This window comes from Ctenopharyngodon idella, chromosome 4 (genome assembly GCF_019924925.1).
Source record: "Ctenopharyngodon idella isolate HZGC_01 chromosome 4, HZGC01, whole genome shotgun sequence".
Classification (NCBI taxonomy): Eukaryota; Metazoa; Chordata; class Actinopteri; order Cypriniformes; family Xenocyprididae; genus Ctenopharyngodon; species Ctenopharyngodon idella.
In genome coordinates, this window is record NC_067223.1 from 1,312,113 (window position 1) to 1,332,795 (window position 20,683).

At 35.5% G+C, this 20,683-nt stretch overlaps 2 protein-coding genes across 7 annotated transcripts in view; both read right to left on the reverse strand.

Moving 5' to 3' along the window:
• Window positions 1-10,262, reverse strand: part of lamb1b (laminin, beta 1b) — a 29,141-nt gene extending 18,879 nt beyond the window's left edge. Inside the window, 9 exon segments of the mRNA XM_051891133.1 lie at window positions 96-284; window positions 412-532; window positions 602-801; window positions 2,459-2,522; window positions 2,649-2,837; window positions 3,106-3,179; window positions 6,160-6,292; window positions 8,501-8,673; window positions 9,867-10,262. Coding sequence (XP_051747093.1) covers window positions 96-284; window positions 412-532; window positions 602-801; window positions 2,459-2,522; window positions 2,649-2,837; window positions 3,106-3,179; window positions 6,160-6,292; window positions 8,501-8,673; window positions 9,867-9,900 — 1,177 coding nt within the window. The 5' untranslated portion in view covers window positions 9,901-10,262.
• Window positions 10,263-10,588: 326 nt separating this feature from the next.
• Window positions 10,589-19,899, reverse strand: LOC127510952 (peroxisomal succinyl-coenzyme A thioesterase-like). 6 transcript variants are annotated; one of them, XM_051891134.1, is made up of 12 exons: window positions 19,743-19,899; window positions 19,077-19,185; window positions 17,606-17,808; window positions 16,349-16,448; window positions 15,731-15,921; window positions 14,517-14,680; window positions 14,222-14,341; window positions 14,051-14,133; window positions 13,569-13,662; window positions 13,350-13,430; window positions 11,449-11,590; window positions 10,589-11,332 (listed from the first exon to the last, which is right to left on the reverse strand). In XM_051891134.1, the coding sequence occupies exons 2-12, from the start codon at window positions 19,142-19,144 to the stop codon at window positions 11,202-11,204; spliced, it is 1,377 nt and encodes a 458-aa protein (XP_051747094.1). In that variant the 5' UTR covers window positions 19,145-19,185; window positions 19,743-19,899; the 3' UTR covers window positions 10,589-11,201. The 6 variants fall into 6 exon arrangements, with proteins under 6 accessions (XP_051747094.1, XP_051747095.1, XP_051747097.1 ...); XM_051891135.1 differs by having other exon boundaries at window positions 19,606-19,755; XM_051891137.1 differs by lacking the exon at window positions 19,743-19,899 and adding an exon at window positions 19,488-19,602.
• Window positions 19,900-20,683: the final 784 nt, after the last annotated feature.

The following is a 20,683-nucleotide window of genomic DNA, read 5'->3' on the forward strand; positions in this document are numbered from 1 at the left end:
TATCATCTGTGTTCCAAAGATGTACGAAAGTCTTACGGGTTTGGAACGACATGAGGGTGAGTAATTAATTTTTTTAACCCTTTAAACACACTTACGCTCGCAGATCCTGGGGTCTCTGATGTCTCTGTGAGAGTGCTTGTAGTAGAAGGGTTTGCAGCTCTCACACCATTGGCCCTCTGTGTTGTGCTGACAGTCATCACATACTCCTCCACTCCTGTTTCCCGATGACAGATACACTGCCATGTCAAAGTGACAGGAACTTGAGTGATGATTACACTCACATCCTGAGAGAATGACAGAAAAAGAAAAAACACCAGATTAGTGAATAATATTCAATATGGCATCTGACTATAATATAATATAATAGATCTAATTTATTTTTTGTGATTAACTTCGGGCTGTTTGTCGTACTCTTGCATGCGTTTGTCTCTCGGCCCACTGCTGGTCTCCAGGGCAGATCTTGGTAAAAGTCCTCACACTCCTCACAGTTGAGTCCAGTAGTGTGGTGATTACACACGCAATGACCGTGAACCTGCGCACATACACACAGGTGAGCAGCACGAGTGATTGGTTTATGATTGTTGTTGTTGCGTTTACTTACCATGCCCTCAACCCCTGCCTCAGTGCCGACTGGTGCACACATGGAGGCGTGGCCATAGCAGAAACAGTTGCCACGGACGACCATGTCATAGAGAGCATAATAGTAATTTTTTTTCACCTCTTCTCGGTCATCAGACAGATTATCACCTAGAGTGTGCAACTTTTCCATACGTACACGCAGATTTGTGATCTTCAGTAGGTCTGTATGCACAAACAGACACGCAAAGAAATATCAGTAGTCAGACAATGTACACATACTTTTTTTTCTAATTCACTTCACAACTTTTTTTACACAAGTGGTTATTGTAGGTTTAGTTGTAGGTTTAATAGTTGGGGCATTAGTTGCCTAATGGTTAGAGAGTCAGACTGGTAACCTGAAGGTGTGGGTTCAATTCTCAGTACTGGCAGGAAATGATTGAGGTGCCCTTGAGCAAGGAACCTAAAATGTTCCCAGTATTTCATTACGTTTACACTTAATATAGCCTTTACAAGCTCAGTAGTTTAACTCTGTTACAGCAAAATTCATAGTGTACTGCTTATTTCCAGAAAAATGGAATCAAATTGAAAAACGGAGCAAATTTAGGGCTTGTTCACACAGAACTTGAGCGCCGCATTTTTAGAACGGTCATAAACGTCCGTCTAGTGTGTGTTTACATAGAAAAACAATGGAAAAGTAGTGCATTGGAATGGAAAAAAAACGTTCTGTGATAAGATGGGAGGAAAATGTATTTAATATTTTAATGCTTTTGCCTTCCCTCGAGAAACTTTTTTGCTAAACTGGTGATGGAAAAATAAGGTGGGAGGAAAAGACTTTTGCGAACAAACACAGCGTTTTTTGGGTGAACGCAAAAGTTTTGCAAGTAAGCACAAAACTATTTAAATATAGTTTTTTCTCCAATCTCGTATTTTTCCATCACTATGTCCCCTTGGGTCAGTGGTTCCCAAGTCTGGAGTACTGCACTGCACATTTTAGATGTTTCCCTAAAGAAACACACCTGATTCAACTCATCAGCTCATTAGTACAGACTCCAATGCTGCGTCCGAAATCGAATACTTCCCTACTATGAAGTATGAGAAAAACAGTACGCCAAAAGATTAGTATGTCCGAATACACAGTATTCGAAAAACAGTACCCGGATGACCTATTACTTCCGCCGCAATTCTGAAGTGCGCATTCGATTGACACTTTACTATCCCATGAGGCCACAGAAGGGGATTTATGAATGGCAGTGAAGCGATGCAACTGACGCTGGTAGGTCACATGACAGTAACAACATGGCGGATGCAGTACATCAGAATTTCATTCATACTACACACATTCATACCATATAAAACATACTTTTTTAACAGTCGCAAAGTAAATTCAAATTCAAATGTAGAACATACTCAGACAGTTTGTAGCACTGTGGAGTTAAGCTTAGGGTTAGTACTGATAAATAACTGTTGGACATTTTTTAAGTCTATAGGTAATAGTTCATAAATTTGGCTAACGAAAACGCCTTTTTTGTAGACCACTAATAAGAATATTGGGGAGGGGACCCACAGTGGCCCCAAAAGTCTATGGGCCCTGACAGCAACATAGTGTTGGCACAGATCCGGTCTACATCTGGTCCGCGTATAATCCACATGTACCAGATGTGGGCCGGATCTGGGCCAGACTATGTTGCTGTCTTGGGGGGTTGAGCCCATATTCAGTGGCATTTTTTGGGATTGAGGTGAGGAAAAAAATAATTGTGTGAAAGGTTCAAATAAAATGATCATTTAAAAAATAAATTTCAGTGAAACTGTCAGGCACAAATAGCACCACAAAGCTTTCTTTTGGTCAAGAGAGTTGCTGTGGTGATGTGCTATTACTTACTCTGAGTATGTGGGTTGTAAGGGTCAGGAATCTTAAATGCAGGATCAAGTACCCTAAAAATGACCTGTTCACAAGTACACAAGAACAGTGACTTATTAATTTATTTACAAGTATCTAGATACTGTTTAAATAGTATGTATAAGCACTTTTATGTACAATATATTTGTCTATATGCATGTATATCACACACCTCGCCCCCTTTTGATGGCTCAATGCCAGAATAGCGGCTGTCACAAATGACATCATCAACTTTTTTGATTGGCCCGAGAGGGATGTGCGGAAAGGATTCAGTGCAGTTGAAAGCGTAGTAACGGTACACCTGCCAGCTCCGCCCAAAATCTGCAGAACGGTCAATCAGCATGGCTGCAGGCCGAAAGGTCTGCGGAAAACAGCAAAAAGTTTAAATTTACTGAGGCTCGGATCCTGTAAAAACAAAAAAAAAACGCAAAATTTTCCCAAAAGAAGATATCTAACGTAGATCATAGACACCACTGTTGCCAAAGGTTTCTACAATATGCTTATGATGCTTTTTTGAAAAATGCAGCTCTGGACTTGAAGAAACTTCAAACATATCTACACATATGTTCTACATTCCACAAGACTGTGTTCTAGCTCTGTGTGTTTATGTGTGTGAGAGAGTGTCTCACCTTAAAGGTCATGATGAGGTGTGTGAAGTGGAATTCGGCCTCCAAATCCAGCTGAATAGTCACATTTTCAACTCCTGATGGAGGGGAATGAATAAATGAGTGAGGAAAGAAATGAATGAGGTACAACCGCGCTACATGCTGGAGCGCTGACCACGAGGCTATCGAGTCCAACATAAGTACTTATTTTTAATACAGTTTTAGAAAAGCATAGTAATATGTTAAGTTAATTAAAATTCTGTCATTAATTACTCACCCTCATGTCGTTCCAAACCCGTAAGACCTTCGTTTATCTTCGGTACACAAATGAAGATATTTTTGATGAAATCTGAGACTTTTTTTTTATCTCTCATAGAAAGCAACGTAATTACCATCATTCAAGGTCCAGAAAAGTAGTAAAAACATTGTTAAAATAGTCCATGTGACTACAGTGGTGCAACGTTAATGTTATGAAGGGACGATAATACGTGTTGTGTGCAAAAACAAAACAAAAATAACGACTTTATTCAGCAATATCTTCTATGCTGTTTACGCCCAGCGCTTCCAGGTTCTACGTCAGAACGCCGAATCAGTATTGGCCGAAGCTGTAACATGAGCAGCACGACGCATACATGTGCTGCTGATGCAGGAGCCGGCCAATAATGAGTCGGTGTTCTGGCGTAGAACCTGGAAGTGGTGGATGTAAACAGCATAGCAGTAAGACAGAAGAGAGAAGATATTGTTGAATAAAGTCGTTATTTTTGTTTTGTTTTTGTGCACAAAAAGTATTATCATTGCTTCATAACATTAAGGTTGTACCTCTGGACCTTGATTATCTTGCTTTCTATGAGAGATAAAAAACCTCTCGGATTTCATCAAAAATATCTTAATTTGTGTTCCGAAGATGAACAAAGGTCTTACGGGTGTGAAATGACATGAGGGTAAGTAATTAATGTAATTCATTTTTGGGTGAACTAACCCTTTAAATATTTGTTCACTCCAAGGAATCTGGCACGAATAGTTTCCTAACTCAAAATATCAAAGACGGTGGGTTGTTTCATGAACAAAGGAAATCTCCTTGATCTTTTGAAACAAAAGAGTTCACTGTCATGTATGTAAACTTCCTCTCGAGTTCAAAAAAACATTCCTGCACCCGGATAGGTTTGTTTCCCTAGTATATAGTAGGTGCAAAACATTACATGAAATTGGTAGTATGTCAGAATTTGTAGTATTTATAAAACAGCAGGCGAAATCTAACTGGACCTATTACTTCTTGACCTATTACTTCTGCTGAGATTTTAAAGTGTGCATCCATTAGACACTGGCAACCCAAATGACGCTGTAGGTCACATGACAATGACAACATGGCAGATGTAGTACATCCGAATTGCATTCATACTGTACTATATATTAAGTAAACTTTTAACAGACACAACATTCATTTCTCATTCAATGTAATAGCTACACAGACTGTTCTAAATTCACTGTAAACAGGGCTGTCCTTAGGGTGGTGCAACCGGTGCGACTGTACCACGGCGAATGGACCACAAACACGATCGCAAACGGACTGAGGGGGCCCAAGGATCCCAAGGATGCTTGGGACGGCCCTGACTGTAAACCACGGCTTCTTGGGGCTTATTGCTTTATTCAATGTTGTTACATTTGCTCTAAAAACTTTTGAATTCTCTTGCAAAATGTACTGCGTTCCCTTGAGAAACTTGGCATTCATTCACAAAAAAACAATATAGTTTTTCCTCCCATCACATATAATTTCCATCACAACAGTTTTGCAAGCGAAAGCAAAGTTTCTCAGGGACCGCAAGAATTTTGGTAGCGAACACAAACATTTTGTGAACGAACACAAAGTGCCTCTGGGGAACGCAAAAGAGAATGCAAAAGCTGGGAAGATATGAAAATTCTTTCCATTAACATGTCCCTTTAGAGCTCCATACAAAGAGGTAATCTACATATTATATTCTTAAAGGTACAGTAGCAAAAATGTCAGTTTAATTATATTAGTCAGATATTGGAAAACAGTCATGAAAAACTAAATAATTACAAGTGCAAGAACACTTCACTAACATTATAAGTGGTCCATAAGTAAACTATTGCCACTGTTGACCAAAAAACATTCATGTGAATTCAAAGTACTTTTTTGTTTAAAATCACAATGAACATGCTTGAAACGTTATAGATAATGTTCACATTTTCTTTTTTACATTTACAGGGAAAAAGGGCATAACAAAAGTGCAGCACTGTGTCAAATAAAGCATCCAAAGTCATAAATTCCATAAATTAGTGATGCCGTACCACACCCGTGGATTGAGTCTGGTAGCGTGACTGTTGTTGAAACCAGTCGCTAGGGAGAAAGCAGGCCAGCTGTTTCCCACGCCCAGCTCTCACTTTCTCATTCCCACTACTTCCTGTCAGCTCTTCTTCTGAGCTTCCTTTTTCTCCATCCCTTTCTCTATTTGTCTATCCAAATTTCTGCCATGAGACACAGTATGTTCTTTCGGGACTCATGATATGAGAATTGTGACATATAAATGTGTATATTATTAATCTTTAGAATATGTGAGTGAAAGTTGTTGAAAAATGTGAAAAATGTTATTGATCTTTGATAGCTCTGGAGACTTGGAAGTCTCATTTACATTCCGTGGTGGTTGGTTCACCCAAAAATGAATGATCATTTACTCACCCTCATGTCATTCCAAATCCTTATGCATTTCTTTCTTCTTTGGAACACAAAAGAATAAATTTTGGTAACATTATGGTAAAATTTTGGAAAAATGTTGGTAAGGAAACAATTTTGGTGACTGTTGACTATGTTCAAAAAACATTTCTCAAAATAGATATGTAGATATAGAATAGATTTTTAATTTTGGGGTAAACTATCCCTTGAAGTTTCAACTTTGTCTCAGGCGTTTCCTCTTAAAATTCCTGATAAAAATACACACAAATGAGACAACTGCTGGCATACAGTCAGAATATAGAGCCATACAAATATGAATAGCAAAGTTCATATGAGATCTAACTTTTGAACACAGCTATTTCCGTAAGTCTGAGCCTAGAACTCACCGTTCTCAGACTGCCACCAGGTTTTCAGGCGGTTGGGAGTGAAGGTTGTCACCACATTCTCAATGGTGTGGCTGTTGGGGTTAGTGAACTCACTGTACATCCGTCGGGAATCGCATTCAAAACACTTGTTTTCCTGAAAATGGACAGAGATCGAGATGCAGATGTTAGTGGAGCATGTGAGACATATAGTCTTTTGGGGGTTAGCGGAATGAAAAACACATTCATGCGGACAGCAGGAATCCAGATGTTCTGGATGTGCACCTGTTATTATCACCCTCTAATGCACATGACTCACCAGCATAAACTCTTATATACACAGCAAAACTCATACAAGCTAAACCTAACTAACTTGGTCAAGCAAAACAACATAAAAACTTTCAGAATTTATTTTCGTGGTTTTCTTTTCATACTATGAAAGTGAATAGACACTGGTGCTGCAGAGCTCCAAAATGGACAAAACACACTATAAAAGGCATCTAAATGACTATATTTGTTATATAATTTGCTATATTCTATATAGCCTTATTAAGTAATTTAACCGTGTCTGGATTTTGCTGTAATATTGATACTGATGATATCCCCTCCCATTGAAGCTCTGAAATATTATTCACAATTATGACAAATGCCATGGGTTCTCTGAAGTCCACTTGCAAGTTTGAATATGCTTAAGTGTAAATGATATTTGAAATCAATGGCAGAGGGCAAGATTTTGACTTAAATTTTGGTCTTTTCCTCACAAAAACCTATATCATATAACTTCAAAAGAAATATAGCACATGAAGCCATAAACTAATTAATGATACTTTAATGGATCATTTTCATTATAAGGAAAACAGCTCCACAGAAAAAAGAAAGTCATAAAGGATTTGGAATATCATAAAGTTGAGTAGAAATTTCATTTTTCTGTAAACTATTCCTTTAAGGTTTGATAGTATCTCATAATTACAAATCCTGAAAAACAAAATTGCGTGTGCTAGATGTGTTGGGCTGTTGCGTTCCAGATCCAATCTACGCACAGTTCAGATTGCAAGCATATCGCTTGTTGGCATTTACAGTAAGACTTTTATTCTGAAGGCCACACAGATAGTGTGTAAAGGGCAAAACAGTGGCCTAAGGGGATCTGGAACATCTGACAGGGTCCTTCATCCTCCCACCACATACTCTTCACACAGAGATCCGATTGTTTATCAGACAGTGAATATAAGTGTGGGAAGAAAAAACGAATGCTGTGTTACCCACCCAACAACATATAGAAAGATTATGATCAAATCACACAGATGTTTTTAGGATATATATGCCATGTACAAGACATGGAGATAATAACTGAGAAACTAATATATATACACTGCTCGGCCAAAAAAAAAAGTCATTTTAATAGGAAACATGAGGAATCATTTTCACACATGAATTGGCACTGACCTTAACCTCAATGTAAGTTTTTGGGATGTGCTGAAGGAGACTTTACAGAGTGCTCACCTCTTGCATTGTCAATACAAGATCTTGACCAAATAATGATGCACCTCTTGATGGAAATAAATGTTGTGAAGTTATTTCCATCAAGAGGTGCATCAATTTTTGGTCAAGATCTTGTATTGACAATGCAAGAGGTGAGCACTCTGTAAAGTCTTCTCCAGTACATCCCAAAGACTTTCAATGAAGTTAAGGTCTGGACTCAGACGTGTCAATTCATGTGTGAAAATGATTCTTCATGCTCTCTGAACCATTCTTTCACAATTTTAACTCTGGTGAATCTTGACATTGTCATCCTGAAATATGGCCATGATGTGTCTTCCTACATGATTGTTTAAGAAATGAAAAGCTACACACTCCATCTTTATATGGAGTGTGTATATGTTTATATATATATATATATATATAAATACAAAAAATATGTTCTAAAAAATATGTTTTTATATATATATATATAAACATATTTTTTAGAACTGATTTACTGTGATTCATTTCATGACAATCAGATTTCCTTACCCCAAATTGGTTATTGCAATGCGTTTGGATGTTTTACTTACTAACAAAAACTTTAAGCGTCACATGATTTCACATTAAATTATATTGTCCATAAAGAAAAATAAGCCTATTTTAATAATTGATGAATTGTGACATTAATTATATGAAAATTAATAAATTACCCTCTAAAATTGTCATCACTGAAATGCGTTTGGACATTTTAATTTTGTGCTTTTCTCATTATCCTATATTATTTCTCACATACATATTGTTTTTATCAGTATTTTGTATTTAAACCAATTTAACATATCATGGGATATGTGATATATTTGCATGTTTGACTTTGATAATACATGACTTAGGTTTGTTGCATTACCTTCAAATGGCTCACGATGCAGAATGTCTCCGGTCCATTCAGTCCACAGGTGGAGGAGGCCGTAAGCCGATGTGCTCTCCCTATCAGCAAATCACCTGTAGAGGGGTAACAGCTCCCCTCTGCACACTTGTCATTGTGATCAGGTAATTGTGCCAGGGTGTGCAAAGCAATGGCTAGGGGAATCATATTGATTTTATTTATCACATTGTGCTAAAATACTTTGAGTGGCATTACAAATGCGATTAAACTTAAATGCTAACCAGAGAAGTTAATAAAAGTACAATGAAAGTTCATTTATAGGGGAGACTGAGGCCAGTTGTCACACATATTGCTTCAGTGAATATTTCTGAGGGTATGTTTTTTTGTTCAGTTTGCATAATCACTTACATTAATGTCTAGCCATAGATAGATAGATAGATTGATTGATTGATTGAACAAGCATTGGTCTGTGACAACATGCCCCAATAGCAAAACATACAAATCCACTGCTAGAGAAAATAAGTATTTGCATATTTGGATTTTGATTCAAAATGTCACTGTGATTCAACCCTTGTGACAACTAGCCCTGGGCTCCCCTATAAAGATCAACAGTAAGATAATTATGTAACTAATACATTCTATTTCATTTTAATTTGTAAACTATTACATCACTGAAACATTGTGTGAACTATGCACATGGTTAATCATTTTGGCTTCTGGTTACAGTAGAGTCTGTTCCTAATTACTGAAATGAATATCACATGGGAACGCTTATTGACCTGATGGAGCGTTAAATGTGGCATGCGGGAAATCGGATGGGATGCACACAAACCTTTAGACACTAAACCTGACATTTATAATGGATGCTGATTATGGACAAAATGGAATTTCACAAATACTGCATACTGAACCACTCTTCCCCTACTTTTATATTTAAAAGTAGAAATAAGAAGAAGAACAAAGTGTCAGATTAGAACTAAAAATCCTTGTAAGAACTCAAGACATCAAACTTGACACTATGCAACACCAAACCTAAATAAGTTTATACTGGATGCTGATTTTGGACCACATTTCACAAATACTGCACACTGGACCTTTCTTTCCCAACTTTTATTCTTAAAAAATAGAAATAATAAGTAAAATAAACTTTCAGGTTAGAACTAAAATTTGTTTTGAATCCTGTTAAGAATTTTATGCACCACAAACAACTTTGTAGCTACTCCATGTACTGGTGCCTTACAGAACCCAAACCCAAAAACATCTGGTAATGTTAAAAACAATAATAAATCTGGGACATCATAAAACTCCAAGTCAAACATAAGCTGTAACAAATGAAAACCGATGGCAGTTGTATTTATTTAGAAGAATACTGATAAGCAAAACTTACATATCGTTAGGGCTGTAGTCTGGAAAGTCCACATCGTTGCTCTTGTTCTCTAGCAGTGTTTTCCAGAGCTGAATAACTGTGTGTGGAGCGTGGGAGAAGCGAAGCTCCCGCCCATGAGATTAAACAACGCTGATTTACGCGTATAGTGCTGCTACAAACCCTGTATTACGCCAAACCAATCTGGCGGTGTCTCAAATCCGTGTGAGCTGCCTACCAATATAGCATTTTGGGGCAGTATGTCTAAATAAAAGTGAATCTTAAGGCGCGAGCGCGAACAGCATTTTTGGGTATCATTGGCGCGGTTCCAAGCAACACAGGACGCGTTCTTGTTTTTTAAAAAACAGCGTAATGAAAGAGAACACGTGTTTTTAAAACTTAAACTTTTAGGCTATGCTTTCCACACACTTTCTGATCCAATTTGGCGTATGAATAATGTGAAACATCATAAATTAAAAAAAAAAAAAAAAAAAAAAAAAATCACCATCACAATCACCTCTTGGCGACGTCACTACAGGTAATGTTAGTAAAACTAGTTATTTAAAACTAGCAAAGAACATTATTTTTATGTTTTACTTTAAAAAGCAAGTACAAATCTTTAAAAACATAAATTAAAAATGACTTGGACCTTTTTACAATAATTTCAAAAATCAAATACACCAACAAATATCATTTTTTTTCTGCTTCAAACACAAACAATAAAAACAATTAACATTCTTTCACACTTTTTAAAAGAAAAGTATTTTAATACAGCATATTTATTCATCCACAACTGATCTGTAAATGTAAAAACATGAAATTGGACATGGCAAAAACAACTTTTTACTTCAAGCAATTACAGAATCACTCAAATATTTTAAAATCTTAAGGCTTTTGCATCAATTCTTTTGTTTAAAATACTGACCATCATAATTATGTAATAATTATGATATTCACTTTAGAAAATAGAAATCATTCTTTTAAAAAAAAAAAAAAAAAAAAAAAAAAATTAGATAATGAAATCAACTAAAGCCATGCTTAGAAAGAGGGTACAAAATGAAAAAAATGAAGAAATCTTGCCTAAACCTAAACTGTTTGTAATTCCTTTAATCAAGTGTTATCAAAACCATGTAATAATGCTATATTTATATACACTGCTACTGCAAACATCAATAATGCATTATGTATAATTTCTACTAAATGTATTTCATAAAAAGTAATACTTATTGTCCACTTTTATTTACTACAGATACCGATACAGATAATGTAACAGTGGTGGCAATCATTATGAACATTACCATTGCAATTAGAAGCATCTGAAATAAAGCTGAACTCATATCAGTGTTGTAAATGACAGAACTACAGTTTGGCCTTTACTGTAAAGTTTGAACTCAAGCAGAGGTGCTGCCGCAGAAATGCTAATATCTTATTCCATGCGTCCTCTTGTGCGTAAGCGTGCGGTTTGGTCTGTCCACCCCATAGCATGACAACTGCAGAAACAATAACAACTTACATTCAGATGTATATTCAAACAAATGACAAATTACACAATTAAAAAGTTCTAAATATGCTATATTTATATGAAAAATGCAAAGAGGTTGCATACTTTTCTCTCTCATTTTTTGCAGCATGAAGTTAGTTGCTCGGAAGTGAGGTGAGTACGGAGGTTCAATCAGATGACCAGCATCAGGATACGTTAGGACTGTCAACAAGTGCCGATTTCCAGCTTTCTCCATCATCATCTCCATCTGGGTATAAAAGATCCAAATCAAAGACCCAATTCACAACAGACCACTTGAATCATAGTTAAGAACATTACACCACATTTATTTAAAGGGACAGTTCACCCAAAAATGAAAATTCTGTCATTATGTTGCCAACTGGTTTTAAAAAAGGCCAAATTTAAAGCAACTTTTTGTGTTTGAAATTTACAAAATTTATATAGTGAGCAAGTACATCATGAATCCATTTTCCAAACCGTGTTTTTGTCTTATCCTGAATCACTAAGGTACTATAATGCACAAGTCATATGGACTACTTTTATGCCTTGTTTTTGTCCTTTTTAATGCTTGAAAACTCAACTCCCCCATTCACTGTAAATGTATGGAAAAGCGTGGAAGCCCTGAGCCACAAGATGAAAAAAATGCAAGTGTCTTAGTGGCTTCCTGAGTCTATTTCCTCCCAAAATAGTTCTCTAAATTAAATGCAAATTCTATTTTTTTTTCTTCACAGACCCATAAATCTTAACATAAACTAAAACATATTTAGCATTAGATTTCATGTAGATACTGATAGTGGTGTTTGAGTTTGACAACATGTTAAAGGTACAGTTCACCAAAAATTTTTAATTCTGTCATCATATATTCACCCTTAAAGCCTTCCATGTATGACTTACTTTCTTCTGCAGAACACAAAAGGAGATATTTTCAGAAATGTTTCAGCCTTTTATGTTTGTTCATTCAATGGAATTCAATGGTAACCAAAACTGTTTGGTTTTTATATATTTCAAATTATCATTTTAATTAGTTTTTTTTATTATTTTAATAATTTAGTTCCTTAACTTAAACTTATTTTATTTCAGTTAGTAGTCAAGGCAACATTTCTAATTTGTATTAAAGTTATTATTATTTTTTTTTTATCTAATTTTTACATTGTTTGTTATTTCAGCTTTATTTCAATTAACAAAAATATTTTTTAATGATTTTAATATATAGTTATTAATATAGTTTAATATTTAGTAAATACAGTTAAATATTTTGTAATAGTTTTTAATAATCAATAACAACACTGTTATAAAAGAAAAAATCCTGGAAAAAAAAAAAAAAAAAAAAAAAAAACAATGAAAAGAATTCTCATTTTTGGGTTGCTATTCCTTTAATATCGTATATTGTTAAAGGATAAGTTCACTTTCAAATGAAAATTACCCCAAGTTTTACTCGCCCTCAAGCCTTTCTAGGTGTATATAACTTTCTTCTTTCTGATGAACACAATCGGAGTTATATTAATAAATATCCTGACGCATTCAAGCTTTATAATGGCAGTGAGTGGGATCAACGAGTATGAGCTGAAGAAAGTGTCTCCATCCACATCCATCCATCATAAACATACTCCACACGGCTCCGGGGGGTTAATAAAGGCCTTCTGAAGTGAAGTGATGCGTTTGTGTAAAAAAATATCCATATTTAACAAGTTATGAAGTAAAATATCTAGCTTCCACCAGACTGCCTTCTGTATTCTAATTACAGAAAAAACATTACTGGCATTGTGTCAGTTAAGCTTTTTCCGTAAGTTGAATAGGGAAGGTGTTGGACATAGAGTAAGTTTTTTGAACTGCTAGAGTTTTACACTTTTTTTTGTTCTTAAGTTGAATATGCTTCAGGTAATTTTCATTTTAAAGTGAACTAATCCTTTAATAGTGTCTTACATTAGTTGTCCTTTTGCTGTATCTGCTGAAATCTTAAATTTTTAGTAAGTCAGTTTGGGCAAAAAGAAATATATATGACTCACATCTGCAGCAGATTCAACAGAAGCCCAGTTCTGATCATCACCACCATTCAGCAATAGAAGAGGACACTTTATTCTCCCAACCTATGTGCATTTAAAAACCGAGACCTGACATTACAAATAATAATAATAATAATAATAATAATAACAACTATTATTATTAAATGCAAACAAACTACAATATATACTGTATAAACAAAGCAATGTCAAAGTTATACTCACATCCACCTTGAGAGCTGGGTCTGAGGGAATCGGCAAGATGATGTCTCTTTGTATTACCTGGCTCTCTTCATTGAAACGTACCTTATCCATATGCCTGCAATAAACATTATTTTTTATTGAAACATCCCATTCCATTTCCAAAATTGTAGGATGTCATATGAGTGGACTTGTTATGGTCCTCAGGCACTTGTTAAATTAGCCTGATAAGAAGACAAAATTAATAGTGAGCAGAAAAGGTCAAATATCACCATTCAGTAAATTTCAAAGTTTTTTGTATTTTACTAAGTTATAATGTGTTTGTATTTCAATCAGCTCCCTACTTTATTGGTCAGGAAGTGCCTTGCCAGTTCCTGAATTTTTGTTCATTCACAATATAAATAAATATGGAGAGAAATAAAGAATATATTACTACTGTTGCTATATTACTATTGCTTTAAATGAGGCTCAGTCAGGTTGTGAATTAATGTTTAACATCCACTCACTTTTTTATCTCCTCAAAGACTTCAAAAAGAGATTTATCAATAGGAACCACATGACTTCCGCTGATACACACACAGCACTGGGGCTACAAGACAGTAAAATGATATTAAATACTAAAAAGCTGCATTTAAAATGTAGATAACTGTATATGTGTGTAAGCAGGTCAAGCAAACCTTGATGACTTTGGAGTAGACTGCCATACTGAGTGTGATGGCACTTCCAAAAGACAGCCCAAGCATTGCCATACGATCCTTCTGTACCTTCGGATGATTTTGCAAAATCTGGTATGCTTTCTACAGGAACAATGTATATACAAAGTAAGTGGGATATAGAGTTCATCTGGAAACAAACGCAATGCATGTGTAACAAATTAAATGACAAAGGTTGATGACATCTTTGGTGAAGATCAGCAAAGATGTCATATTAAATTTGGTCCACATTAGGCGACTGTCAAAAGTTCTGAATTACCTCAAAGTACGACACATCAACATCAGCTGTTCTCAGCTCTTCTGGAGCGAGGTACTCAAGTGCCATAGATGCAAAGCCATGAGATGCAAGCAGAGCGGAACGATACTCGACCAAACCGCCACCTCCTCCCCATAGGTCCAGCACTCCTGGGTATGGCCCTGGGCCTAAAAAAAAAAAAAAAAAAAAAAAAAAAAATACAAAGTAAGTTATTTACAAGCAATGTAATTTAAAGTTGTGATTTAATGAAATCTTTTCTTCCATATTGTGATGTGCATCCTGAGTGAAATGACTTACTGAAAAAAAAAAAAAAAAAAAAAATGTAGAGCAGGGACTATACATCAATTGTTAATTGGATGAAGGCAGATCTAAATGCGAGACTGCAGTCGATTGTAAGAAAGGGGCTGGGTTTAAGCGGACTAAAAAATTAGTTTGGCAAGTGTGGCATACGTCACCATTTCACTGGAATATTAAGTCATAATATTTTAACTAATTATGAGGTCAAAAAAACACCTTGAGTGTACACACTTTTTTTCAAGGTAAAATAGTATTTATAAATATCATTCATATCAATATATTAATTCACATGACATTTTACAACCTGAACTATACTTGCCTCGTCATAAAAATGTAAAATTATTGACCTTGACACACAGTCATGAGGGTCTGCAGGGGTCCTCTCTATGACTGTAATGTGCCACGAATGAACAGGAATACATAGGGTAACAAAAATACATAGGGCAAAAAAAAGAAACTAAGGTGAACATAAGAAACCAAGTAAACTAAACTAAACAGAGCAGGGAAACAGGAACTAAATGAAACAGAACAGAATTTAAAAATAAGAGTTCATGTAACAGAGCATAAACCTGACAATGATGCCTTGTTTTTTACCACATGATTTTGTTGGCTGTGCCACATTACTTTTATTTGGCAGACAAAACTTTTTTCAAATACTAATTAAGTGAAGCAGTTTTGTTATACTTTTTTTCTACTTTGTTTCATTTTCAAGAACTTTATTATTTTAATGAGGATTTTTTTCATAATAATATCAGGCAGTTACATCACTAACATTTTTGTGATTTTGTACCCCGCAAAAAAAATTATCAAAATAAATGTTAATTCAGGAATCAATAAACCTTAGTATCATATAAGAGGTGTATTTTAATCACTGCATGTATTTTTAATGTATTATGAGCATTTCATCATTGTGTATATACCTGGAGGAAGAAATAAAGTTCCTCGTACTCCTTTCTCCCTGACATTCACCCTCTCCACACCTGGTGCAACGTACCAGCGTTCTGTGACGCTAGTTGCAAGGGGTGTTATCTCGCTGAAACCTTGAGATAGATGCCCACTGTATACTGAAATGTGAATTACCATCGGTGTAAGAACATTTGTCTTACGCAACCTTGAATGAAAGAGACCGGAGGGAAAGATTAATAGAATACATGAGAAAGTGATGACTTTTAATAAGACTTACATCTAATAATTTGGATTCAGTTGGCGAAAAAGGGAATTTAAAATTTGTGAGAGAAACAGCAATAAAAACACACCATGCGATTTTGCTAGTCTAAGTCAAATATGTCCTCGCTGCAGCCTGTATTGCGATAACGTACTGGACTAAATACAATACGTAATGGATGCATGTTTTTTTTCTCCCTAACCAGGTTATGGTTAGGGTGTAGGGTAGGATTAGGGGTTAGTATTTGTTGTAGCATTGTGCAGGCAATCAGCATGTCAAATGATTGACATCAGTGTATTGGAATTGGTATTGGATTTAATCCAGTACATCATTGCGCTACTGGCTGCAGCGAGAACAGTCTAATCGAAGTTACCTGAGTCCAGATCGACTTCCTGGTATGGGCCTCATGCTCCATAGCAACCCCATCTGCTCTGTGCCTTCATAGGTGCCTCCCAAACTTACATCTTTTGCCACTACAATTTCAACAGAATATATACACATCATGTCATTCATGCATACAGCAACAATGTTTTATGTTATTATTGTCTAGATCATTGTTTACTCTGCAAAATGATAAACTTGTGAATTCAGTGACAGTATATTTTTGTGCCCAGCTGGAAAATCCAGCTAAAGGTAGATTAGGTAGTTGATCAGCTAGATTACCTTCTGGCCAGGCTGGGGATTTCCATTCATTACCTCCCTTACAACAATTCACTATGGAAAACATAGTTTCTTTCTTTCTTTCTTGTCCCTGAAGTGCAATTGGTTTTGCAGCAAAACCACCACACAAAAAACACAATTTACAATACATTAAAAACAACATTAAAAAAACTACACAAGACAGTAACAGGCCCAAACAACTACCTACTTCCCCTTACTCCCCTCATGCCAAAATTTAACAGAGAAATAGCAGTGGGAACAAAGAAATGTTTATACCTGTTACTACTAACAGAGGGAAATGTAAATAGACAGAACAGATGTTGAAATTAATATTCAACTTATCAATCACACATCCAGATACGTATATGATTCCACAACCTCAACCTCCTGCTATTTAATAATTGTTCTCTTGAATAGTTTTATTTAGCAAGGATGAATTGAACTGCTCAAAAGTGATAGTAAAGACTTTTAAATTGTTACAAAAAATTATATTCAAAGTAAAAGCTGCTCTTTTGAACTTTCTATTCATCAAAGAATCCTGGGAAAAAAATGTATTGCGGGTTCCACAAAAATATTAAGCAGCAGAATCATATTCAACTGATAATAAGAAATGTTTCTTGAGTACCAAATGAGCATATTAGAATGATTTCTGAAGGATCATGTGACACTGAATACTCAAGTAATGGTTGCTGAAAATTCAGCTTTATCCATCACAGAAAATTACATTTTAAAATAGATTAAAACAGAAAACAGTTATTTTAAATTGTAATAATATTTCATAATATTACTGTTTTACTGTATTTTTGATCATATAAATGAAGCCTTAGTACCCTTAAAAGAATCTTTCAAAAACATAAAATAAAATAATATCTCACCCACCCCAAACTTTTGAATGGTGGTGTATGTTAGTAAGGACTCTGTTTACTGTGGTAACTTTTGTAAGGGTCATGCATTAGACTGCATTACGCACCTGTCACTATTCCGTGTTCATCACTGATGTAGTGTCCAAACGCCTCCCAGAAGTCCTTGTCTTCTGACTGATGTAGAGAGTGTAGTGTCACCTCTTGATTTGGCAGTAAATTCATTATGATAATCTGAAACTTCTCGTCCACCAGCGCTCGAGTGGGCTGGACAGTCAGCAGAGGACATGTCCCTTTCTCAGTGCTTACAGTCCTATACAGAATTAAATGAGAGTTCGAAAAGTGTCTGAACAATGTAATTTTTCTCTATTAAACTGCATTGTCGTGTAGAATAGAATAACCGTTATTGTCATTATACACAGGTATAGTGAAACTCTATTTGGCTTCTAGATGTAATTAAATAAGAAAAAACTAAATAAGAGCAATACTCATAATCATTTAGTAAATATCAATAAAATAAGTAAAAGCAGTACAAAAACCATAGCAGCACATTTGAACAGTTGCATGTCCTTAAAGTGACTTTAGTGCCCAATGTTGTTTAGTCATGAATCATTAGTACATTGTGTGTGCGTCACAGATCTTTACTAAGTCTGTGAATATTTAAAGGAGAGCTCACAATTTCTTCTCACTGCTGTGAAAAAGGTGTAATGGAAGCTACAGCTCTGGCATATAAGTCTATCATTCTGTTATCGATTTTAATGTCCTGAACCGTTTTCTGGATGGCAGTAATTCAAATATGGAGTAGCCAAGGTATGTAAGTGTATACACTTCCACTGACATATTGGTTTAAATTTGTGGTTGACATGGGTTTTTGAATGGTTGATATATAAAGTGGAGTTTGCATGTTCTCCCCGTTTCGGCATCAGTTTCCGGTTGGTCCGGTTTCCCCCACAATCCAGAGGTCGTATAAGTAAGAGAGAGATACATATTGCATATTCAGTAGCCAATTTATATATTATACTGCAATTTGAAATAAACAGATTTATAATGTAGCTTCTGTGGATGATAAGATTTTTAGTGAATAACTTTGTTTCAACAATTTCCTATTGTTCTTCACACAATATGGCTTCTGAAGACTTGGAATATAAAGCAAGGGTCATGTGGACCACTGTTATGATAGCTCTGTGGTGCTTTTCCATCCTTTTGAAGCTTAATATATCCAGTCACCATTAATTGTCATGAAATGAAAAGATAAAATGTTTCATGTAATTCCACACACACACACACACACACACCCAAGAAAAAAAATGAAGAAGAAGAAGAAAAAAAAGAGGAATAATGTTAAAGTAAGTAAATGATGCATTTTGGTAGCTGACTGACAGTGGTGCGATAAGCACTTGTGAAATCAACCACACCGTGGTATTCCCACAGCAATGCCATAGACTGTACATAAACCATGGTTAATGTTACCTGTTATTATCCAAAACTGTCCTTGAAAAAATTTAAATAATTGGCAAAAAGGATGTTAGTTTATGATTTTGCATTAGTTTATGGTTTTGCCAGAAGAAAAGAAGTCCGTACCTAACAGGTGCCAACATGATATAGTCCGATAAGGTTAGATCAGGCGTTTCTTCTGTGATGGGTTTCATATATTAGACTGATCCGAACAGCGTAAGGTCAGAAATGATGTCTGAAACAACAAAAAGAACAACATATGATAAATCGCAGTTATGGTCTTCACTTTCCGAAAACTTCACAACATGTTACCACAATAGAAAACTGAATGAAAACCATCACAATTTTGGCATGCGACAGCTGAAGTTGTGCTCGGAGGTGTTTAGTGAGACCCACCCGGAAAGAAGAAAAGTGTTTTAATCCAAATTATTTAAATATTACCTCAAGGAAATTAGTGTTAATAATAAGAAATTATCTGTCGTCTAAATCCCTGGCTAAGTGCTGCTCGTGGGCTAAATGCTGATGACGAAATGTTACCTTTGACACAGATGTTTATGTGCTTACACCAGCAAAGGTCGTTTATAACTCTCTTAGGGGGCATACATTTTCTATATAATTACTTTTTACTTAGATAAATTGTAAAATCGTAATTTACCATGATGAATGAGAGAGACACGTCCCCATAACTGCAAAAAAAAGCTCTCCACCGCCACATTGTGGCAATAAAGAAAACGCGTCTATTTCATTGGAATACTAGTAATCTGCACACATTATTAAATGACAATTTCATACCACAAGAATGCCATTCCACTCCAAGTGTATTCCAGGACCAGTCCAGTTTTTCTCTGTTTCCGTCCACTGTTGACGCAAGTCACGCAAAGCATCACGTAAAGACAGGGATGCCAGATTGGGCGGATACCTACTCAAATTGCGCTGTTTTTTTGTTTGAATTGTGCTGGGCTGACTTGTGCAGTGCAGGTGGACACATTTTTGTTTTGCGAAGAATGTAAAGTGTAAAATGTAATTGCTTAAAGGGACATTTCGTGTTTAATACAAGTTAAGCCCTTTATTTACTCTGCAATTCATTACAATGGAAGTGATTTATGCAAATTTGCAAATGTAAAAAAAAAAAAAAAAAAAAAAAAAAAAAAAAAATCACTTTCCACAAGACGTAAAGAATATATGCTTGTTAAAGTCACCATGAAATCAAATTTGATAATTTGTCTTTATTATGGAATAAAGTCTTTATTATAAATTATGTATCCAGGGGCGGATTGGCCATCCGTAGAGCCGGGAGGCGGGAGAATAGGCTATATGCACGGTTACTTTGGTTGTCGTTAAGCCAGCTCGGGCATTTCCTGTGAACTGTTAGCTGTTCATTCTGTAGTCGCTGTACATCGACACAAAACCATCAATGGTTGACTTTTTAATGTTGTATTCATATTTTAATGCAGTTAGCACATTTACCTAATTTGCCAATAAACCAGTTTTATTGATTGCAATAAAGACGAAGCTATTGGGACCGTTTAAAAACGCAGTGTCTGTAATTAGACATGCACACGCATTTTTTTCCCCCAGCACTTCAAATATTAGTTTTAATGTGATGACTACAAACATTACTTGTTTATCCTTTTGAGATTGTCCCCATTGTGAAACCGAATGTTTAAAAATGTAGGAAATTCAACATTTCATAGAAAACACTTATTTAAAAATAAAAAAGACTTTAACCAGCA